Genomic DNA, 25,525 nt, shown 5'->3' on the forward strand with positions numbered 1-25,525 from the left:
ACCTGCTGGTTGCTGCGAGTGGATAAACAGCTGCTTTGTGCAGTTTAATCATGAAACTGTGGCAGTAGAGTACTACTGTTTGAATTTTTAAAAAAGAATAGCTGAAAAGGTATAGTTATGTCACTTTTGCTATCTTACTAGAGTGTGTGCTTCTGTGAGATTTTGCACAACAAGTATTCAGTACCTGTTTAGAGGGGTTGGACAACAGCAAAGGGTTGATAAAGAACAACAGCAAACCCTCTTTTTTAGGCCTCAAAGATTGTAGTATCACTCAATATTCTTTGACTTTTTACCTCTAGATCTTTATGTGTATGATGTTTTGAAATTTAAAAAGGGCAGTATTTAGCTTTTTTGTCAAGTTATGGTAGATTAAAATGATCCCGATAAAGCTGTTTTAGGGGTTAAGGTTATGAATTCCAGCTTCTCACAAATTTATCCTGCACTTTGTAGCAACTTGAAGAAACTTTGATTTTACTTTTTCATCTGTCAAATGGAGTTAGAAATAAGCATCAGTGAACTAAGTGTTTTTAAATTATATTAATATTATGTAATCAACAAACATTAAAAGAGAAATGAGGAATTCCCATTTGTGGCGCAGTGGTTAACGAATCCGACTAGGAACCATGAGGTTGCGGGTTCGGTCCCTGCCCTTGCTCAGTGGGTTAAGGATCCGGCGTTGCCGTGAGCTGTGGTGTAGGTTGCAGACGCAGCTCAGATCCCGCATTGCTGTGGCTCTGGTGTAGGCCAGTGGCTAAAGCTCCAATTAGACCCCTAGCCTGGGAACCTCCATATGCCGTGGGAGCAGCCCTAGAAAAGGCAAAAAGACAAAAATAAAAATAAAATAAAAGACAGAAGTGAAAATTTTGAAAAAAAAAAAAAGAAATGAAATTATAAGCAGTAGAGGACCCTTTCTCAAATAATCTTCTTTGGACTGTCAACTTGTTTATTCCTTTGCAGAAGTAATGCAACTGGCCAAGTTGGTTGTAAAAGAAAATGTTATTTCTACTTTATTTCCATTGTAAAGTCAGACATAAATTCTGGAATAAAGCCCTCACCCAAATAAGTCATAATCTTCTTTGAGCACGTGATTAAAGTTATGGATTCACTTTCTAAAAATACATACAACATTGTGTTTGTAGTTTCTGGGTGATCTCAAACCCTCTCCATGGACCCTACATTAAGAACCTATTGCTTAATAATGTAGATTGAAAAATTTGGGTCAGGAGGGATTAAGATGAAAGTTATTCTGCTAGGTATTAAGCTGCTGAGGAGAAACCAGTGTATTTTCTATTTTAGGTTTCTTTGGAAGTACTTTTTAGCATTTTTCAGGTATATTGTCTATTACAGTCCTTAGCTCCAAAAATTATCTATTATAGTGGGGATTCTGATTTTCTTTTCTCACTCTCTCTCTCTCTTTTTTTTTTTTTTTTTTTTAGGGCCACACCCACGGCATATGGCAGTTCTTAGGCTAGGGGTGGAATTGAAGCCTAGTTGCTGGCCTACACCACAGCCACAGCAACACAGGATCTGAGCTGCATCTGCAATCTATACCACAGCTCAGGGCAACGCCAGATCCTCAACCCGCTGAGCAAAGCTGAGGATGGAATCTGCATCCTTGAAAGCGTCCTTTCCACTAAACCATGGCGGGCACTCCTGATTCCTAACTTTCTGTCTGAAGTTTTTATTGTTTTATTCTTATCATCAAGTTGAAAGTTTATAGGGAGAGTAGAATTTTATTTGTCATACTCAGTCTGCTCAATACTTTTTAAAAAATATTTACCTATGTTGATAAATGGAACTCTGTTCATATTTTTTATTATATATGGTATTCCCTTGATTGACAGAACTCCGCAATTTATTTATCCGTAATTTTGCTGACGCATTTAGCTTATTTTCCTCACTATTAAAACAGTGCTGCAAAGAATATTCTTATTGTATGTCTTAATGTGCAAGAGTTTCTCTAGCATGTATGCCTAGCTGTGTCATGTTGGGTCAAAGGGTCTATATATCCTGATTTCACTAAATTAGCAATTGTTCTCCAAAGCGGATGTGCCCCTTTATTCTTGAATCAGCAGTATATGAAAGAGTTGCTTTATATCCTCTCTAACACCCAGTCTGTTGGATGTGAAATAGAATCTAATCATGGTTTTAATTTTCATTTTCCTAATTAGTAATGACACTGAGCATTAGGTTGCACATCTTTTCACATGTTTATTGGCTTTTTTGCTTTTCTCTCCTGTGATTTTCTTGTTCTTGGGTTCTTGTTCTCCTATTGGGTTTGTCTTTTTAAAATTAATTTGTTGTTAGGGAGTTCCCATCGTGGCTCAGCTGAAACGAATTTGACTAGCATCCATGAGGACGCAGGTTCAATCCCTGACCTCGCTCAGCAGGTTAAGGATCCAGCATTGCTGGGAGCTGTGGTGTAGGTTACAGATGCGGCTCAGATCCTGAGTTGCTGTGGCTGTGGCTGTGGCTGTGGCTGTGGTGTAGGCTGGCAGCTATAGCTCCGATTTAACCCCTAGCCTGAAAACTTCTATATGTCTTGGGTGTGGCCCTAAAAAGATAAATAAATTAATAAATTAATTAATTTGTTGTTATTTCTTTATATGTTATGAATACTGATCTTCAATTGGTTATATGCAGTGGAAATGCCTTCTGTAGTCTGTGCCTCCTTTTACCTCCTCCCCCTTCTTTAAAGGGAGTGTCTTTTTTTTTTTTTTTTCTTTTTTAACTGCCTCTTTAACTGTCCCACAGTACATGGAGTTCCTGAGCCAGGGGTCAGACCCAAGCTGCAGTTACGACCTATGCCACAGCTTTGGCAGTGCAGGATCCTTAACCTGCTCTGCCAGGCCAGGTGACAAACGTGTGTCCCAGTGCTGCAGAGGCACCACCAATCCCATTGTACCACAGCAGGAACTCAAAGAGAGTGTCTTTTGGAAGAGAAATTTACCTTTTTTTTTTGCCATGCCCAGGAAGTTTCAGGGTTAGGAATTGAACCTACACCACAGCAGTGACAACATTGGATCCTTAACCTGCTGAGCCACCAGGGAACTCTGAAATTTTACATTTTAATGAGATATGTCTTCAGTCTTTTGTGCTTTTTGTGTATTGTTTGAGAAATCCTTCCCTATATAGGGACCATAAAGATATTTTCCTATGTAGGGACAGAGACTCTATGGCCCACAAAACCTAGAGTGCTAACTCTGGTTCTTTACAGAAAAAAATTGGTGACACTTTGTAGAACATTTAAAAAGTGAAGGCTTCTTTGTCAGTGGGATGAAGTAACCCTTGTCATTGTCTTCTCCTTGACTTGATATATCAGGAATGCTAATGTTTCTTGAATGAATGAATGAATGAGATAGCACATGTAAAGTGCTTAGCACAGGGACAGCCTTAATAAGTGATAGTTATGAATAATTATTGTTATATGTTTGTCATTCACAACTACCATTAACATAAAAAGATGATTTTTCTTTTTGTTCTTGAAATATAACAAATTGTCCTGTACTTTTAAAAACTAACTTTTTTATTTTGAGGTAATTTTTTGATGTGTGAGGAACTTTAAATTGGGGCATCAATACAGCCCCTATCAGAAATATAAAATGTGGTACAGGGGTACAGTATTTGGTTTAGGGACATTAGTTACATTCCATCAATTTAAGAAAATTTAAGTTACAGTTAAATGCAAAACTCCATGCTCAATGAATGAGCTATATAAAGTAATGCAAGACAGTTTCTGTCCTCAAGGAATTTGCAGTGTGGTTGAAAGACAAGGTGTGCACATATGGAAAAAGTATGTTACTATTTCATGGTCTTAGTTTTCCCTTTATTTCATACAAATAAGCTTCTTTATGGTCTCTTTTCCTCTCTACATCTTTATGTACTAATTTTTCATATTAAATATATCCTTTTATGTTTGCTTTCAGAATTCATAGACTCCTTTTAAATGCTCCTCCGAATTTGAATTCACAAAATATCTTCTTCTCTGGCAATGTAATTTTTTCTAACTACTTTATTGTTTTCCATTTTTAAGCATATTTAGTTGTTTTCGGGTAAGATTGAAAAAAGCTATGAAACTTTAGAGGTTGATGTAGTATCTTAATTTCATAAATTTCTGAGTATAGCTTTGCAAAAGGAATAGTGTGGCAAGGATTCAGAAATTGTCCTTTCAAGATCAAATATTCTTTCTTCATCTTTTAAAACAATATAGTATATGTCTCTATATAGTATGACAAGAGAGGGAATAGACAAAAATTGTTAGACACAAAGAAATTTTTCCAAAATCCTTGGTTGCTGACCTTTTAAGAAAAGTTTTGGGTATTGTAGATTTGAAATGTATTTTTAAACAATTGACTCATTTAGGTGGAAATAATATAGCTGTCACATCCACATGTATTTCTTGTATTTCTCTTTAAATGAGAATAGATTTTTTTTTAACTGTTATTTGGGTTGTTTTCTTGCCTTTTGTTGAAATAAAAGAACTTTAGATAGTTTCAGCTTTAGGAAAAGAAGCCATCTCTTAAAGGGGTTTGGTTCTGCCATACAGTCTGTAGCTACTTACAGGTCTTAGAGATTACAGGTTTTAGGAGCCCATGTATTTTTATCTTTCTTGATGTTCACATATTTGGATTAGAGAGAATAGTTTTTCATTGATTCTCCAGTTTCCTAATACAATCTCTGCAAATTTAAAGAGCAGAAACAAAAGGAAAGCATCCCTATGAAAGATAAACTTGATAATTTGTTAGCAGGAGAAATACTTAATGAAAGGTATAGAGATATTTGCTTTTGTTCATCTATTATTTCTTTTCAGAGAGAGGCCAGAAAGTGTTAGCACTTTCTTGGATTGGACTTCCATAATTGGAAGACAATTATGACTTCCTATAATTGCTGTTTTCAGGATTCTGTCTCTGGTTTTCTTACAGAATTGAAAGTTGCTGATTTTGATACAAATAATTCTCTTTTGTTATAAAATAAATGTCTTTTTGAAGCCTCTCTTCTATTGCCACATTCATTTTTTTCCCATCTTCAAATATGATTATATCAAATCCTTTAAATGGAAACTTCATTAAAAGATCTTTTCTGAAGAAATAATTCCACTTTAATATCACAAATAAGAATCAACTTTCTTAATTTCCATCTTCTATTCTACCTGTCCAACCACCACTGAAAAACCATCTTCCTGAGGCGTCACCCTTGAATTCATAGATGGTATAACTACTTCAGAATACTTTAAGACTTAACAAACAAAAAACATTTTAAATATAAAATTAGCCATGGTTTATAGTTTTCTCAATTATGGAGTGAAAAACTAAGGTACCTAAATAAAGCTGCTCCAGTGGGAAAGAGTTTTTGAAACAAGTTCTTGATCTTTGGTTTTTGCTTAGTACGGTGACTAACCAGCATAATGTTTTAAGATAAGCAGATCCTTTTTTTAAAGTTATTAGTGTAAATACCCCTTGTAAAAATTAAAACATTTGAGTACAAAGCAGCAAGTTTTAAGACTGTTTGATAGCATCTCATTTATTTGGAAGAAAATATGGAAGATATATTTGTATGTAGGAAGGTCTGCAACTTATTTATGGTGGTGGTTGACTTACTCTCTACTTCCTGTAGCTTTTGACTTTTTTGTTAAGGAAACTATTGGAATTAAAATAAAAGGAGTAGGTGATAAAGCTTTATAGGGAATTCATGTTGAAAAGTGTTGTATTGAAAAGTGGATTTTCTGGGCCTTGAGAAAAGACCATTTTATTGGATTACTTTAATCTTGTATATAATATATCCATATAGTATATAACAGTTCATTGGACTATAGCATTTTAGTATTCAGAATGAATTTAACTGTATCATAGGGAAAAGATATAATTGAAAAGATTACAGATATGAAAAAAGTAAACTAATTCTGCTACCTAGAGTTACCTTAATTCTTTTACTGACTTAATTAATTAATATGATCAGTTCAAAGGCCAAAAAGGAATTCAGTCAGAAATGTCATGATATAATTTGCATTCCATTTTCTATGTGACCATAAATTGTTAGATATTGCAACCAGTGTAACATAAACCACATGTCAGCTGTTTCCTGCCTAGCTGTTGACAAGAGCTCCATTCATAACTCTTCTTTTTATCCTTTCAGTGAATAAGTAATTATTCAATATAGAAGGCAGGATATTTGGAACTGGCTATTTAATGTGGCAGCACTCTGTAATGAAATCTGCTGTTACTAGCAACCTGAGATGGGAATGTAACAATTCCAGCATGGCTGTAACTTTATCTGCTTTGACGGACTGTTTATTTGGCACATCAGTGAACCTTTTATCCCAGTGAGTGACAGCTCCAGAAGGGTCACATTTACATCCATTCTATCATGTATTGTAATATTTAATGGCGGACAAGGTTGAGCGAGACTGGGAGTAATTTGAACTTGCTTTTCCACCGAGTCGAGGCTAAAAGACAGCTTGATCCCCAGTATTGTGGTGTAACATGCTATGACTTAGCATTTGTTTATGAAGGCTAAGCTTACTGATTATAATTTTTTAAAAAATCTTCAGTCAAAGGGTATGTTTGTTCCGCTAAACAAAACCCCTCTAGTACAGATTCTCTTAAGCTACTAGGCTATTTAACTTTTTTCCTCATCAGTGACCATTCTTATAAACTAACCATTTCACGGTATTTCTCTTAAAGGAGGCTGCATTCTCTCTCATTTGTGTAAGTAGTTGAGGTTGAGAAGGGAGTAGTTATTAAGAACCCATGGATTCTAATATATAGCTTTTTTTTTTATTTTTGAGAGTTTGGAGACAGGAGAGAACTAGGTAAATATTAGACTACTTCTGATGTTCCCTACGGTATATTTAAGAAGACATTTAGTGTAACTTTTAATTATGGAACTGAATTAAGAGTAGAATCGTCCAGGAAAGGCTATTCTGAATGATAATTTTACTGGTGTATTTACATTCCATGACAGGTAATTGTCTTTCAGATATACTTGTTCCACACAAGCAACCTGCCTTCATTATTAAATATTAATAATTTGCATTCATTTTCATACCTTTGCTAGAGTATAGTTTTCTCTTCTTGTTTTTTAATGATGCTTTAGATTCAACTTGATATCTGTTCTTTTCGTAAGCTATATTTAAAATGCTTATTAAAATATTGATATACTATAGGATGTTTGAAGGGACTGTGCTATGAACCAAGCTAGTACTATCAACTCTAAATGGTAATATTTTAAGTTCATGTGAAGCCTAAGCAAAAATGAAAATTGTTCTCCATTTTGTCTTATTTTTATAATTTGCGAAAGAGGAGAATTAAAATATACTTAAAACAGTTGAAATTTGAGAGTTGGAGTGGTTATGTTAGAAAACAGTGCAAATATGGAAACATAGTTTATAACTCTTAAGAGTGAAAGAGAATCAGTTTGAAATTGAATTTGTCGTATTTTCTTTAATGGCAAGTTTTAGGTGATTTAACATCTTGAAATTCCTCTCCTCGTCAGTTGTGATTCACTGCTTCATAGGAGAGGTTTGATTCCAGGAGAGGTTTGATAGCAATTTTTATGGCAGTCCAGATACTAGTTATCTTTTCTTTCCTTTGTTACAGCCCCCTGGTCACTGTTCTAGGTGCTGTTGTTCCACTAAACAAGGGAAGAGTCAAGATTCTTCAGATACCACTAAGAAGGATCATGGAGGGAAATCCAAGATACCCAAAATATATTTTGGGACACGCACACACAAGCAGATTGCTCAGATTACTAGAGAGCTCCGGAGAACAGCATACTCAGGGGTCCCAATGACTATTCTCTCCAGCAGGGATCATACTTGTGTCCACCCTGAAGTAGTAGGCAACTTCAACAGAAAAGAAAATTGCATGGAATTACTGGATGGAAGAAATGTGAGTAAAGTTGATTTATTTCAGAGAAAAAAAATTAGGCTGAAAAAATTACAATGACTGATTTTTTAATATGTTCATTTTTATATTATATGTACATTTATAATGATAATAAAATAGCTTATGAAAATCAAATTGATTGCTAGTGTTGATAATTACGAAAAATTTTTAACCATAAGAAATCTTTATTCAATTTTAAAATTATGGGTTTTGACCCGAAAGCTTGGTAATATTTAATTCCTTGAAAATTAATTTCCATTTTAGTCAAATGCCTTCTTTCTTTCTTTTAAATCTACCAAAAATAGTCAAACATGAATGTCACTTGAGAAGATAAAGACCTCTAAGTGATTTAGTCTAACTCGATCTAATTAATATATTTTACATATTGGAAAACTTTAAAATAAGGTGGTTTACAATGGCCCTCTCTCTGAGGAAATTAAAAACAATTTATTGAGAACTATAATGACTATACTGTCTCATAGTTCTGATTCTCTTTCAAAATTATATTATTCACTAAAGATAAGTTGTTGATGGTTTTGAAGTTTTCCAGGGAAGTGTAGAACATGATGAATTTTGGCTAGTGGAAATAGAGACCTCTTTCTTGCTAAAGATATCATTTTTTATAATATTTTGGCAGTATTAGTTTGGTAGTCTTTACACTGGTTCGATAACTAGTTTACTCTAAAATTAAAGTTATAAATCTGGGAATTATACCCAGAAGTTATTGGTGAATCATAAATTGATAGTATATGACGTGACCAGTGACGTTTTAATGTTTTTTGAAAGTTGTTCTGTCTTTCACTAGCATTTTGTCAAACATGGTTCTACACAAAAGACTAAGAACTGTAGCCCCTAGAGTTTCGTTTAATTGATGTATCACGTCCTACCATATAATGTGAATAGATTGTTTTGTATTATGCTTTTCTTTCTTAGAGCTTTCTTTTATTAGATGGGAATTTATTCAGGCTTTATTTGGAGTTACTCAAAAGATTCTTCAATAGATAGTCAAACCTGAGAATATGAAGTGTAAGTACAAAGGGGCCTCAGTGTTCAGAGCCAGGAAGAGAGTACAGAATTCCTGCATCAAAACCATTGTTGAAATTCTGTGATCAAATTTGTTTCTATGTAAGTTTTCTTTAACTAACTGGGAGGAACTGTGAAATCTCATTACTCTGTATATTTAAGAAAGTTCTCCTCAAAGAGAGATGAAAATATTAAAAATCCAAGTGCTAAAAAAATAGTAAAATAGAGAAAAGACTGTTCATGATCAAACCCCATAAATTTTATACTTAAGTAGACTCCTTTCCATAAGTGCCTAACTGATCTACTAAATTCCTCAAATGCTTGAAATTTGCTTTTTGGCTGAAATGGCCTGTGCCAAAGAAGACCTAATGGCATTGTCATTATCTTTTTTACTCCTTGTTATTGAAAAAATTATTATATAATTTACTATGTATTTGTTATCCTGTTGGTAAAAACAATTACAAAATTTAAGATTGGGTATTGAAAGCAAGCATCTTATTTTATGTAATCCTCTAGAATCCTGCAGTGCTGGTTGTGTTTTTTGATTGACCTTTACTCTCCTAAGTTTGAATCATGTAAACATAAAAATCCAATAGACGTGAATATTCAGAATTTTTCTTTGGCCTTTCGTTTCTATTTTAAAGTGATCCACTCCTTTTATTTTTTAATATGAGCAATATAAAAATTGAAGATATCTGCTGAGGTTGTTTGTCTTGACCTAATTCTGCCTCAGAACGCCTAGATCCATGAACATTCTTTTTCTTGTTCCAAAGCCCTCAGGGTAATTTGGTATTGTAATGAGGGCCAATTACAAAGTCACTAAAGGTGTCTGTGTTTACAGAGGCTGAATTGCCAAAGAGAAATGATAAATAGATAACTGACAGTTTGAGTGAAAAAGAGTTTAGAGTGTGATAACGCTTCAATTGACAGGCTCCCCTCAGGGTTATATTACGTTGCTAAAGTGGATGAGCTTTTCTGGTTTTGCTATCAGCCTGCACAGCAGTGTCATTCTAGGTGCCCTTAAAGTGTAAACTTTCTGATTTTTTGGCTTGATCCAAAGGCACATGTGTTTTTGTTCACTGTTTCTTTTATGCTCCTATGCTGGAAAAGCAATGCATTTATCTGCTAAAAGTTAAATTTTGTTTCAATTAAGAAAAAATAAGCTTAACTAGGCCTAGAAATAATTCTAAGGAGTTATTTTAGGTATGGAGGAATGTCTGTTTTTTGTTAAGGTGGGTTATAATAGTCCATAATAATAAACTTTGAAAGCACCTTAATGATCATTTTATACAAATAAAAGCTTTCAGAATAGTATGGAAGTTACTTGGAATGAAGAAATGTTGACTGTCATCGTATTAAACTCAGCCTGTGTCCAACTCAGTATGAAAGATACTTGGCACATCTCCACCTGCCTCTTGACCCCCCAATCATCGTATTTTAGAGCTAGAGGAAACCTTAGAAATGGTCAGAGGAATTTTAAAGGACTTCTAAATTCATCTACTCTTTTGATGCCTAAGTCACATGAGAAAAATGTGCCCTGAAGTTTGCCTGGTGTCGAACAACTATTTAGAAAGAAAGGAAGCAAGTTTTCTACCATTGCTATTTTCACTGCACTAGAAAGAACCAGAAAAATAGGGCATTATGGTGTGGGGAAGCTCACACCACATGAAGGATAAAAAAGATTGGTAGAGATTACAAAAAGTAAGTGCAAATAATAGAAAAATGAAGCAAGTAAAGAATGTTAGGTGAGCCTTTTCTTCCTAATTTTTATTTTTAGTACCTTGGGGGACCAGTAAGCAGTTTCCATTAACATGGCTGTGTATAAAGTTTAAAGAGAAACCAGCAGTCTTCAGCTGATCATGTTTTGTCCCTGGAGTTGCAGACATTCTTTTTGTTTTTAAGTGAATTAAATTTTTTTTTTTTTTTTTTTTTGCTGATATTCTTTTAGAGGACATGACCTTTTTGTGTTTTACTCCATTTCTAAGCAATTTCTAGATACTTTTATGTATGTAATGATGGATGAATGTTTTAAAAACATAGATTTGCATTTTAGATAGTTCATAGATAAAAATACATACATAGGAGTTCCCTGGTGACCTAGGATCCAGTGTTGTCACCCCTGTGGCTCAGGTTACTGCTGTGGTGCAAGTTCGATCCCTGGCCTGGGAACTAATGTATGCTGTGGGTGTGGCCAAAAAAAAAAAGCATGTATACATATATGCACACCTTTTTTAACATAGATATGTACACATTACCACTTCACTGGTTAAGGATAGCAAATGGGAAAAGATGATAATTGAAAAAGAAAAGTAACATCATACCCATGGTTAGAGTCTCAAAATTATACAAAAGCATTAAATGAAAAGAGATCTGTCTTTCCAGCTCTTTGTGTCCCCTTCACCCTTTAAGGGAGCTATGGTAAAGTTCTGTGTGTATTCTTCTAAAACATCTAAAATATGTATTTCCTATAATGTATGTGAATATATTCTTTTAAAAGCTTAAGTACATCAGCACATAAACAAATCTAACTCATTTTTTAAGGGCTATGTCTTTTGTATGAATTTGTCACAGTTTATTTAACATATCCCCTGTTAGTAAACATTTGGTTTATTTCTGATGGGGGGGCTATTAAATAATGCAGTATATATACATATATATATATATATAAAATTACATTAATGGTGAAAATTGTATTTTGTAGTTACTGACAAATTTCCTGTGTGTATCTAATAGAAATAGAAGTTTATACTTCTACTAATTTTAGAGACCTTTTAATAGGATATGAAACACCTTTGCTAGGACTGGATTTTATCAGACATCTTATTTTTTGATTGGCATACGTTTGTTACATTCTTTGCATGGTGGGATTTTAGATAATTTGGGTTTTTTTTTTTTTTTTTTTTTGTACTCTTGTATTTTCCAAATATTTTCTAGTGAACACTCATTATTTTTTCATCTAGGACATCCCTCCTTCCCTCCCTCCTACACCTCCTTCTTCTTTTCTTCCTTCTTTTGTTCACTTGCTTATATTTGATTAAATAATTCTGTCTCAAGGGTCAACTTGCCAAGGCCCAAAAGGGTCCGCAGAGAAAAATCTCTCCCAGTCCTGTCCCCGAGTCACTGGGCTCTCATCTTTGAAAGCAACTGTTGACACCATTGCTCTTGTGTATCCTTCCAGAAATGTGTTTGCTTAATATCACTTTAATCAGAACAAAGCCACAGCAAACGTTTAAAAGAAAAAAGTTTCTCATGTTAATTTGGGGTATATAGAGCTATACTGATATGGAACTCTACCTGAGTTAACTAATACAGTTCTTTAAAATGGTTATGTTATAGATGTGGTATACTCTGTCTCTGTTAAATCTTGGTCTCGTGGCTTCAATGATGTTTCTAAAATTCTGAGTTAAACATGTTTTGTTTCTTCTGTTCCAGTATTGGTTCATATTTCCTCTGTGCATATTTGTTTTTAGGGAAAATCCTGCTATCTTTATCATGGTATTCATAAAATTAGTGATCAACGCACATTACAGACTCTCCACGGAATGTGCAAGGCCTGGGATATAGAAGAACTCGTCACCTTGGGGAAAAAAATAAAGGCATGTCCATATTACACAGCACGAGAACTAATGCAAGATGCTGACATAATATTTTGTCCCTACAACTATCTTCTAGATGTACAAATAAGGGAAAGTGTGAGTATATATGTAGAACTTTTTAACAAGAACTTTTTTCCTACTTATGGGGATATAAATGGTGAATCGAAAAGCCACATGTTTTAATGTCTTTTACTTTATCCTTTGCTGTCTATTTCGTTTATGTAAATGTATATAAATAGATTAGAGCGCTAAAAATATATTCCAGGGGGTATTAAAAAGAGAATTTTAGACATTGTCATTTAATCTCCAATGGTCTTTCAAGGATCTAGTACTGAAGTGGAATTTTTTTTTTTTTTTTTTTCGTCTTTTTGCCATTTCATGGGCCGCACCCGTGGCATATGGAGGTTCCCAGGCTAGGGGTCGAATCAGAGCTGTAGCCGCCGGCCTACGCCACAGCCACAGCAACGCAGGATCCAAGCCGTGTCTGTGACCTACACCACAGCTCACGGCAATGCCAGATCCTTAACTCACTGAGCAAGACCAGGGATTGAACCTGCAACCTCATGGTTCCTAGTCGGATTCATTTCCGCTGTGCCACGGGAACTCCTTGAATAATTTACATTAGGAGGATATGCATACTATGTAAATTATGCTTTGTGAGCTTTGAATAAGTGAACTTTATTTTTGTTTTGTTTGTCTTTTTAGGGCTGCACCTGCCGCATATGGAGATTCTCAGGCTATGGGATGAATCAGAGTCCTAGCTGCTGTCCTACACCACAGCAATGTGGAATCTGAGCTGCATCTGCGGCCTACACCACAGCTCATGGCAATGCCAGATCCTTAACCCGAGTAAGTGAACTTTGAATACAGCATTTGTGGGGTTTGTTTGTTTGGTTTTTTTTTTTTTTTTGTCTCTTTGCCTTTTCTGGGGCCGCACCTGCGGCATATGAAGGTTCCCAGGCTAGGGGTCGAATCGGAGCTGTAGCCGCCAGCCTACGCCAGAGCCACAGCAACGCAGGATCCGAGCCACATCTGAAACCTACACCACAGCTCACAGCAATGCCAGATCCTTAACCCACTAAGCAAGGCCAGGGATCGAACCCGCAACCTCATGGTTTCTAGTCGGATTTGTTAACCACTGAGCCACAACGGGAACTCCAGCATTTGTGTTTATTTGCCTGGTTTTTAGAGACACTCTAGTTCTTATAAGACAAAAAGAGAATAACTTGACATATTCAATTGTTATTCCTCTCTTTAGATCTGACTGTACAGCTTGCATTAGCTTTCTGTTTCCATACGTTCAAAATGAATAGAAATTATGTTTAATACCCCCACTATCCTTTCTTATTTGGTTACCTTTCAGCTAGATCCCTTTCCTTTGAGCAACTGTATAATGTCAATATCAGGTCAGTTTTCCTAATGTTACTTTTATAACATCTTTCCACTGCTTAATACATTTCTTATATATCTCTTTGCTCATGGGATAAAGTCTGTATTTCTTAAGATTACTCCCAAGATGATCAGTAGGCTGACCTGACTCTACCTTTTCAGCCTTCTCTGCTACAGACTCTCAGACTGAACCCTTTGAAAAATTACCTCAATGTCCGCTGTGGATACCTTTTTCTCTCCTGTGTCTCTGCTTTTAATGACACCTGTATTGAATTACCCTACTCTCTCTTTGTTTATCCAATCCAAATCCTACTCATCTTTTATCCCTAGTATATTTCCTATTCTTCATGGTTCTTTTTCAGCCATCTACAACCCTCTGTATATTATTATTTTCCTCAGAAGAACTCAGTGGCAGTTGCTTTGTGACATTTTGTGTTAGGAGTCTTTCAATCTCAGTTGACACAAACCCAGCTTCAGTAGAGCTTAAGAAAAAAATACTTGGCTCTTTATTGTGATGGCTTTATAATCAGGCAAGTTCTTCCCAGTGGGAACAAAGATAACCATAAGCAGCTATCTTTTTTCCAGCTAGGTAATATGGAAAAAAGAATGTGATTTCATGTTAGACATCCATAATTACTCAGATCAGCCTAGCTTGCATCTTATGCCCATTCTGGAACCATTCCCTGTGACCCCAAAGGGGTGGAATATGTTATTTAATTGACAAGCCTGGGTTCTAAGTCTACCCATATTATGAGAAGAATGATGTCCCTTGATTAACAAATTAACACACCTGCCAACAGCACATGGGCGTTGTAGAAGAGCAATTCTCGAAATGAAGGGTTGTGGGAAAGACTGAAATGAAACAGATACAAGCTATATTAGTGTGTTTTTGAGAGTCTTTTGAATCTTATGTTGTTATTTTAAAGGGCTTTTTATTCTGCTTTTTACATTATGTTGGAGATCCCTTCAGAGTGGGATTTTTATACCCCCTCGTATGGCCAGCTGAACCTTGGTCTTTGTTCCCTTAACACATTATTTTGGTTGACAGGTTTGCAAAGCATTTTGAAAGTGAAAAATGGAAAACTCTGTAATGAGCTGATATTTGGTTGGTCTAAGTGCTTTAAAAGTTTTAAGACCAAGAATCAATTGTTCATACAGTTAGACTTGAGATATTGACCTATAGTGGGAATGAAATATCTTATCTATTGCTGTTAAATTCATTTTGCTGAATGTTTTACAGGAAAACTCTTTTATCTTATAGATGGAAATCAATCTGAAAGAACAGGTTGTCATTTTAGATGAAGCTCACAACATTGAGGATTGTGCTCGGGAATCAGCAAGTTATAGTGTAACAGAAGTTCAGCTTCGGTTTGCTCGGGATGAACTAGATAGTATGGTCATCAATAATATCAGGAAGAAAGACCATGAACCCATACGAGCTGTGTGTTACAGCCTTATTAAGTAAGAACATTTGTTCTTCTGTGTCATTTGTGCTGCTTTTTTTTAATTAAAAACATGTTTTATTATGCCAGAATAGTTTATAATTAGTAAACTTTGACTGGGTTACTTGGGAAATGGATTGTACCTTACCAGTTAAACTTAAAGATAGGCTAGTCCAAACTTGTATCTTGTTTAAATGAATATAATGAACAATTGACTTTTTAAAATTGATAATTATGAATATTTTTCTTTTTTTTGGCCATACTGTGGTGTTCCGGAGTTCCTGGGCCAGGCATTGAACTTGCAGCACAGCAACAACATGAGCTGCAACAGTGACAATGCTGGATCCTTAACCTGCTGAGCCACCAGGGAATGCCATGATAATTGTGAATCTTATTCCTAGTTTAACAGGATAATTTAGTAGTCCCTTAGGATGTGTGTGGGATCATCAACTGTGAACATCAACTAAACATGGTTTTAATTAACACATTTTAAAAATTCTGGATCATGGCTTTCACATATTGCTTTATCCTACATTTTGCATATGATTCTGGTTTGATGAGTTTCATTTAACCGAAGATTTCAATGCTTTAAAATAATTTTAATAATTAATATTCATAATTTTTATTACAATTTACATGAAATATTTTCCATTTCATTAGACATTATATTGTAGATCTAAAATCTTTTTCCTGAGATAAAACCTCCCCTGACCTTATATCCATTCCATTTATTGCAGCATTTTTCTGTTCCCTTCACAGTATATTTTTTTAAAAATTTGAGTGTTATGTACCCATATGTTTCAACATGAGGTTTTTTTCCTGCCTTTTTTTTTTTTTAATTTTAGGGCTGCACTTGCGGCATATGGAAGTTCCCAGGCTAGGGGTTGAATCGTGGCTGCAGCTGCCGACCTGCACCACAGCCACAGCAACACAGGATCCAAGCTGCGTCTGTGACCTACACCACAGTTCACAGCAACAGTGGATTCCTAACCAACTGAGTAAGGCAGGGGATTAACCTGAGTCCTCTTTTTTTTTTTTTTTTGCTTTTGAACTTGAGATTTTTTAAAAAAATTTTTTCATTGTAGTCAATTTACAATGTTCTGTCAATTGCTGCTGTACAGCAGAGTGGCCCAGTTATCTATATATATCCATTATTTTTATCACATTATTCTCTATCATGTTCCATCACAAGTGATTGGAACATGATAGAGAATCTTATTCCTAGTTTATACATATATAGTTCCCATTGCTTATCCACTTCAGATGCAATAGTTTACATCTGCTAACACAAACTCCCAGTCCATTCTACTTCCTCCCTCTCCCCTTGGCAACCACAATTCTGTTCTCCATGTCCATGAGTTTGTATCTGTTCTATAGATAGGTTCATTTGTGCCATATATTAGATTCCATATCACGACCTAGAAGGCTTTCTCAGTTTTTTTAAATCTTATTAAAATACAGTTGGTATTAGAATGGAAAGCTTTATCAGGTTTAAAAAAAAGTAGTTGCCTAGTATTCCATTGTATGGATGTGCAGTAATTTAACCAGGCTCTGATTAGTTGATATTGAGGTTGTTTATAATCTTTTGGATTACATTGCTGTAATGTGTAACTTTGAATATGTACCATTTCATATGACTAAGAGCATATCTATAGGAACATTTTTAGAAGTGGGGTTCTTGGGTCAAAGCATAGATCTACATGTTTTAATCGTTATTTCTAAAATTTACATAATAAGTGGGTGAGCGGAAAGACTAATTTATACTCCTACCAGAGTGGCTGTAAGTTGTTTTTTTCTAACCTGATGAGTGAAAAGTGGTATCTCAGTGTGCTTTTCATTTACATTTCTCTTACGATGATGAAATTAAGCATCTTTAGGGGCAATTTATATTTCCTTTTCTTCCAACTCTATATTGACATCTCTGTCCTTTTCTTGTTCTTGTTATGGTTCTTTTGGGTACGGATTTGTAGACGTTCTTGGTAAATAAGCCTTTGCTCGTGATTAGAGTTGCAAACACCTTTTGCTCCATTTTGCCATAGCTTGTGTCTTTCCTTGAGGTATTTTTGCCATGTAGAAGTTTGTCATTTCTGTTTCACAGTACAATTTGTCAAAAGTTGTCTATAGGTGCTGATTCTATTTCCTCACTTCCTGTTCTTTCCTAATCCATCCCAATAGTATTGCTGTCTGCATAATTCTACTGAAACTCTTTTTATCAGAATGATGCATAGATTGCCAAATGCAGAGGTTATTTTTCTGTTATCTACTTAGCCTCTCAGCAGTGTTGGGATGTTGACTATCACCTCTATAAAAATTTTTTGTTTTCTATAAAATAGTAGAAAATATGCATATTGGTCTCCGTCCCCAGTTGCTGGCACAGAGTTCCTAAAACCTTTGTAATTTCCTAAATGATAAGTGCACTAAGAGCATCTTTTGTTCTACTATTTAGTTTTTTACTCCAGTTCTTGACAGAGCTTTCTTTTATTTATTATTATTATTATTATTATTATTATTTTTTTTGTCTTTTTAGGGCCGCACCCATGGCATATGGAGGTTCCCAGGCTAGGTGTCCAGTCGGAACTGTAGCTGTGGCCTATGCTGGATCCTTAACCCACTGAGCAAGGCCAGGGGTTGAACCCATGTCCTCATGGTTGCTTGTGGGGGGTTGTTTACTGCTGAGCCACGAAGGGAACTCTCTGATGGAGCTTCCAAATCCCCTGGGGTTTCCTGGGTGGTAGGACTTTTTTTTTAATGAGGTGATACCTGGTGGGCTTCTGGAGGGTCTGGTCACTAGAAACACTACACCAAGTTTAGAAGCTTCAGAACTTTAGAACTTTCAGAAGCTTTAAGAACTTTCAGCCTCCCCTCACCTCGGGGAAGAAGAAAGGGGCTGGATATTGAGTTAATGTTCAATCATGCCTTTGTAATGAAGTCTTCCTAAAAATACCAAAAGGACAGGATTCAGAGAGCTTCCGTGTAGGTGTATACTTGGAGGGTGGTGCACGTCACCTTTGCAAAGACAGAAACTTCCATGCTCGAGACTCTTCTAGACGTCACCCTATATATCTCTCTCTCTCTCTAGCTCTTTATATCCTTTATTATATGAAAAACTGTAAAAATGTGTCTCCTTGAGTTCTGTGAGCTGTGCTAGTAAAAGATCAAACCTGAGGAGGGGGTCGTGGGAAGCTCTGATTAGTAGCTGCTTGGTCAGAAGCCCAGATGACGATCGGGACTTTGACAGCTGGCGTCTGAGGTTAGGAGTGGGAAGGACAATCTTCTGAGACTGGGTGCTTAATTTGTGGGGTCTGTGCTATATAACTCCAGTTCGTGTTAGAATTGAATTGAATTAATTATAGGACACCCATCTGGTGTCTTAGAGAACTGCTTGGTGTGGGGAAAAAAACCCACATGCATGTAGAGATCAGAGGCATTAGAAGTGAAGTGGGGAGAGGAGGGCAGACACGCAGGGGCGTTTTTCCCTAGGTGGCTTCTATGACTTCTTCCGGTTTTCCTCCGTCTAGTCCATGCTTTCTCAGTTTCTTTTGATGGTTCTTATTTTGTTTCATGTCCAAATATTGAAGTGCCTCAGGGCTTGATCTTGAGACCTAATTTCTTTTCTAGTTGTACACTTTCCTTCATACCATAACCCTTATAGCAGTGCTGGTGAGGCCTGATGCTGTGTCTATCTCAACCTCTCCCTAGAATGCTATTTTCACATATATACCCATCTACACTTTATGTGTCTCTTTGGATCTACAATTTCAACTTTTCAAAGCAAAATGCCTTTCGCTCCTTTACCTACCTCCCCCACCTGCCCTATCTTCCTTATCTAAGCTCTTAGTACCAACCAGTTCCTCAAATAAAAAATCTTAAGTGTTTTCCATCCTTGATTACTGCCTCATCTCATTCATTTCATCCAAAGTTCTATAAATGCCGCCCATGCAGTATATCCCCAACCCATCAGTCTCATTCTGTCATCCCAGAATCATCTCTCAACTAGAACATTGTAACAGCCTCCGCATGTGTCTTTCCTTTCTTTCCTGCTATTCTTCTATAATCCATTCCAGTTTAGAAACTGGAATCATCTTTGAAACACTTAAAATAGATTTCCTCTCTCTCATTTAAAATCCTCCATTAAAAATCTTCCTACTGCACTCTGAATAGGATCCAGACTTCTTATCCTGTCTCAAGCGATCCGATTCCTGCTTATCACTCCTCACATTGCTCATGCCCTTATTCCTTTTTGTCCATTGTGTTGCAACTACATTGGCTTTCCTTCGGGGCTTTAAATAAGCAAAATGTATTGAATCATCTAAGAATCTTTGCACCAGGTCTTCCGTCTGCTTTTTCTGATCCTCCCATGACCGAACACTTTTTGTATTGACTTGTTAGAGTAAATGTCACCTGAGGGAGAGCTTCCTTGACATTTAAAGTAGCAATTAGATTACATTAACCCAATTTATTTTCATTATATCACCAGCATTATCTGATATTTTCTTGTTCACATATTTATTTCTAAGTTTATTTTTGTCTCCCTTTAGTAGAATCTAATTTCCATGAGAATAAGGTCCTTGCCTATTTCATTCACTGCTATATTTCCACTACCCAGTATAGTTTCTAGCATAATACAGACCTTGAAGCACTCATTGAATATGTAGGTGTGTGTGTGTGTAATTAATACATTTATATGTTTTCTAATAATTCTCTTTTTTGTGTTAATATATAATACCATTATTTTTTTATTTTTTTATTTTCCCACTGTACAGCAAGGGGGTCAGGTTATCCTTACATGTATACATTACAATTACATTTTTTCCCCCACCCTTTGTTCTGTTGCAACATGAGTATCTAGACATAGTTCTCAATGCTGTTCAGCAGGATCTCCTTGTAAATCTATTCTAAGTTGTGTCTGATAAGCCCAAACTCCCGATCCCTCCCACTCCCTACCCCTCCCATCAGGCAGCCACAAGTCTCTTCTCCAAGTCCATGATTTTCTTTTCTGAGGAGATGTTCATTTGTGCTGGATATTAGATTCCAGTTATAAGTGATATCATATGGTATTTGTCTTTGTCTTTCTGGCTCATTTCACTCAGGATGAGATTCTCTAGTTCCATCCATGTTGCTGCAAATGGCATGATGTCATCCTTTTTTATGGCTGAGTAGTATTCCATTGTGTATATATACCACATCTTCCGAATCCAATCATCTGTCGATGGACATTTGGGTTGTTTCCACATCCTGGCTATTGTGAATAGTGCTGCAATGAACATGCGGGTGCATGTGTCTCTTTTAAGTAGAGTTTTGTCTGGATGGATGCCCAAGAGTGGGATTGCGGGGTCATATGGAAGTTCTATGTATAGATTTCTAAGGTATCTCCAAACTGTTCTCCATAGTGGCTGTACCAGTTTACATTCCCACCAAGAGTGCAGGAGGGTTCCCTTTTCTCCACACCCCCTCCAGCACTTGTTATTTGTGGATTTATGAATGATGGCCATTCTGACTGGTGTGAGGTGATATCTCATGGTTGTTTTGATTTGCATTTCTCTTATAATCAGCAATGTTGAGCATTTTTTCATGTGTTTGTTGGCCATCTGTATATCTTCTTTGGAGAAATGTCTATTCAGGTCTTTTGCCCATTTTTCCATTGATTGATTGGTTTTTTTGCTGTTGAGTTGTTTAAGTTGTTTATATATTCTAGAGATTAAGCCCTTGTCGGTTGCATCATTTGAAACTGTTTTCTCCCATTCTGTAAGTTGTCTTTTTGTTTTCTTTTGGGTTTCCTTTGCTGTGCAAAGGCTTTTCAGTTTGATGAGGTCCCATGGGTTTATTTTTGCTCTAGTTTCTATTGCTTTGGGAGACTGACCTGAGAAAATATTCATGATGTTGATGTCAGAGAGTGTTTTGCCTATGTTTTCTTCTAGGAGTTTGATGGTGTCCTGTCGTATATTTAAGTCTTTCAGCCATTTTGAGTTTATTTTTGTGCATGGTGTGAGGGTGTGTTCTAGTTTCATTGCTTTGCATGCAGCTGTCCAGGTTTTCCAGCAATGCTTGCTGAATAGACTTTCCTTTTCCCATTTTATGTTCTTGCCTCCCTTGTCAAAGATTAATTGACCATAGGTGTCAGGGTTTATTTCCGGATTCTCTATCCTGTTCCATTGGTCTGTCTGTCTGTTTTGATACCAGTACCACACTGTTTTGATGACTGTGGCTTTGTAGTATTTCTTGAAGTCTGGGAGAGTTATGCCTCCTGCTTGGTTTTTGTTTCTCAGGATTGCTTTGGCGATTCTGGGTCTTTTGTTGTTCCATATAAATGTTTGGATTGTTTGTTCTAGTTCTGTGAAAAATGTCATGGGTAATTTGATAGGGATTGCATTGAATCTGTAGATTGCTTTGGGTAGGATGGCCATTTTTACAATATTGATTTTCCCAATCCAGGAACATGGAATGTCTTTCCATTTCTTTACATATTCTTTGATTTCTTTGATTAAAGTTTTATAGTTCTCGGCATATAGGTCCTTTACCTCCTTGGTCAGGTGTATTCCGAGGTATTTGATTTTGTGAGGTACAATTTTAAAAGGTATCGTATTTTTGTATTCCTTTTCTAATGTTTCATTGCTGGTATACAGAAATGCAACTGATTTCTGAATGTTAATCTTATATCCTGCTACTTTGCTGAATTTATTAATCAGTTCAAGGAGTTTTTGGGTTGAGTCCTTAGGGTTTTCTATGTATAGTATCATGTCATCTGCATACAGTGACAGTTTGATCTCTTCTCTTCCTATATGGATGCCTTTTATTTCTTTTGTTTGTCTAATTGCTGTGGCCAGGACTTCCAAAACTCTGTTGAAGAGCAGTGGTGAGAGTGGGCATCCCTGTCTTGTTCCAGATTTGAGTGAGAAGGCTTTCAGTTTTTCCCCATTGAGGATTATATTTGCTGTGGGTTTATCATAAATGGCTTTGATTATATTCAGGAATGTTCCCTCTATACCCACTTTGGCGAGGGTCTTGATCATGAATGGATGTTGAACTTTGTCAGATGCTTTTTCTGCGTCTATTGAGATGATCATATGATTTTTGACTTTTTTTTTGTTAATGTGGTGTATGATGCTGATTGATTTGCGTATGTTGAACCATCCTTGTGAACCTGGGATGAACCCAACCTGGTCATGGTGTATAATTTTTTTGATATGTTGTTGGATTCGGTTGGCTAAGATTTTGTTGAGAATTTTTGCATCTATATTCATCAATGATATTGGGCGATAGTTTTCTTTTTTGGTGGTATCTCTGTCTGGTTTTGGAATGAAGGTGATGGTGGCATCATAGAATGTCTTTGGGAGTATTCCTTCTTCTTCAACCTTTTGAAAGAGTTTAAGGAGGATGGGCACCAATTCCTCTTTATATGTTTGATAGAATTCACCTGTGAAGCCATCTGGTCCTGGACTTTTATTTGTAGGGAGTGATTTTATGACCTCTTCAATTTCATTTCTAGTGATTGGTCTGTTCAGTTGGTCTGTTTCTACTTGATTCAGTTTTGGCAGGCTGTAAGATTCTAGAAAATTCTCTTTTGTGTTAATATATAATACCATTATTTCTTTATTAGGCTTTTATGTGCTTTTGGGATAAGCTCCTAAGGCCTGACTGTCAGTTGGAGAAACAGTCAAGTAAAGCAGTGTGAATCCACAAACACAGTTGGGAAGTCACATGCATGTTTCTCTTTTCTGTATAGATACTTACTTTTTAGCTGTATGTTTACTTTGCAATACAAAACATGCATACTATTTAAAAGATGTTTTAATCCACAATTATGTGCTAGGAACTTCAAGAAATACAGATCAGAGTATCCCATTTCTTTTTGTTCTGTTGAAGTTAAGGATGATACTGGTTGATGGAATTGTTTTATTTTATTCCAGTTGGTTAGAAGTAAACTCTGAACATCTTATGGAAAGGGATTACGAATCATCCTGTAAAATATGGAGTGGAAGTGAGATGCTCTCAAATTTACACAAAATGGGTATCACCACTGCTACTTTTCCCATTTTGCAGGTAAGATTTTTTTTTTCTACCCATGAAATTCATTTAGTGAATTAGAAATGATTTAATAGTGAATCGTTAATCCAGAGTTTTTAAAAAAGGTAACAATTTAATTGTTTTAAAATTTTATTATGTAAGTTTGATCATCTTTAAATGATAGCATAAATTTTGGATGAAAAAGTAGCATTGTTAGTTTGAAGAAAGTAATGCTTAAAGGAATTAGTTGCTTTGTTTAAAGCTAAAAGAAATCAATATTGGGAGTTCCCAGGTGGACTAGTGTGAGGACTTGTGCTTTCCCACTGTGGCCAGGGTTCAGTCCCTGGCCTATGAACTGAGATCCTACATCAAGCCTCTGCATGCTGCGGCCAAAAAAAAAAAGAGTATTTTTAGGTTGTAAATGAATTTTGTCAATTATAAAAGTTAAAAATTTAGAAAACAAAAAGATCAGAAATTCATGTATCATTCTCCTTAACTTAGAGGTTATAATGCTGTGTATATAGCGATCATGGTGGGCTACGACATTGTGATCAAACTTTTGTGAATATGTACTTTTGTACATTTTTCTGGATAGAGACTTACATACTGTTCTCTAGAGTGTTTTTGCAGATGAGAATGCTTTTCTTTTCTCTTTTTGTTCTCATTTATTTATTCAGATTGACTTTACTTAAAGCCGTTGTTTTAGGTTTATAGAAAAATTGAACGGAAAGAATTCTCGTTAAATGCCCCCTCCCCCGCCGCAGATACTGCAGATTCTCCTATTATTGACATCTTGCCATAATAGTACATTTATTACAGTTGAACCAATATTATTACATTATGTTTAACTAAGGCCATCCTTTATGTTAGGGTTCACTTTTTGCATTGTACAGTTCTACGAGTTTTGATGAAAACAGTCGTGCATCGACCTTTATGTCATACAGACTACTTTCATTGCCTTAAAAATCTTCTGTGTTGCATTTATTCATCCCTTCAACACACCTTATTTCCTCTGATGAACCTCTGGCAACCACTGATTTATTTTGTTTTCTGACCTCTGCCTTTTTTTCAGAATGTCACATAGGTGTAATGACATAGCATGTGGTCTTTTCAGACTGTCTTCTTTCACTTAGCAATATGTACAGTTAAGGTTCCTCCATGCTTTTTGTGGCTTGATAGCCCATTTCTTTTATGTACCATAGTTTGTCTGTCCATTTTCCCTGCTGAAGGACATATTGGTAGTTTCCAAATTTGGGCAATTGTGAATAAAGCTGCTATAAACATTTGTGTGCGTGTTTTTGTATGGATATACTTTCTTCTCATTTGGGTAAATAACTTAGGGGGAACACAATTATTGGATGATATAGTAAGACTATGTTTAGTTTTGCAAGAAACTACTAAACTATCTTCCAGAGTGGCTGTACCATTTTACATTCCAGCCAGTAGTGCTTGAGAATTCTTGTTGTTCCACACCCTTGCCAGCATTTGGTGTTGTTACTGTTTTGATTGTTACTTATTCTGATAGGTATGTCTTAGCATCTCGTTGTTGTTTTAATATACATTTCCCTGATGACATATGATGTGGAGCACCTTTTCACATGCTTATTTTCCCAAAGTATTTTATTTGGCAAGCTCTCTCTTCACATATTTTGCCTACTTTTTAATTGGGTTGCTTGCTTATTGTTGAGTTCTAAGAGTTCTTGGTGAATTTTGTGTACAGGACCTTTACGCATGCAAGGTATGTGTATGCAGATATATTCTCACAGTCTGTGACTTGTTTTTTTAATTTACTAATGGAGTCTTTCACAGAGCGTAAGTTTTTAGTTTGAATAATGTTCACATTTCTTTGATGGTTCCTGCTTTTGGTGTTGCATCTAAAAACTCATCACCAAATCCAATTATCCAGATTTCCTCCTATCTTTTCTTCTAGAAGTTTTATAGTTTTGCATTTTGCATTTAGATCTGTGGTCCATTTTGAGTTAATTTTTGTGATAGGTATAAGGTTTGTCTCTAGATTCATTTCTTTACATGTAGATGTCCAGTTAATCTTTCACCATTTGTTGAATAGACTATCCTTTCTCCATTGGATTATCTTTACTCCTTTGTTAAAAATCAGTTGATTGTATTTGACTGTATTTGTGTAAGTCCCTTTCTGTGTTCTCTATACTTTTCCATTGATGTGTTTGTC

The 25,525-nt window shown here is 35.8% G+C and overlaps 1 protein-coding gene across 1 annotated transcript in view; it reads left to right on the forward strand.

Annotated features, from left to right (window-relative positions):
* Positions 1-25,525, forward strand: part of BRIP1 (BRCA1 interacting protein C-terminal helicase 1) — a 141,710-nt gene that overhangs the window by 37,752 nt on the left and 78,433 nt on the right. The window contains 4 exon segments of the mRNA XM_021067301.1: positions 7,596-7,886; positions 12,377-12,598; positions 15,153-15,352; positions 23,241-23,373. Of these exon segments, the coding sequence (XP_020922960.1) occupies positions 7,596-7,886; positions 12,377-12,598; positions 15,153-15,352; positions 23,241-23,373 (846 nt within the window).

This window comes from Sus scrofa, chromosome 12, assembly GCF_000003025.6.
Source record: "Sus scrofa isolate TJ Tabasco breed Duroc chromosome 12, Sscrofa11.1, whole genome shotgun sequence".
Lineage (NCBI taxonomy): Eukaryota > Metazoa > Chordata > Mammalia > Artiodactyla > Suidae > Sus > Sus scrofa.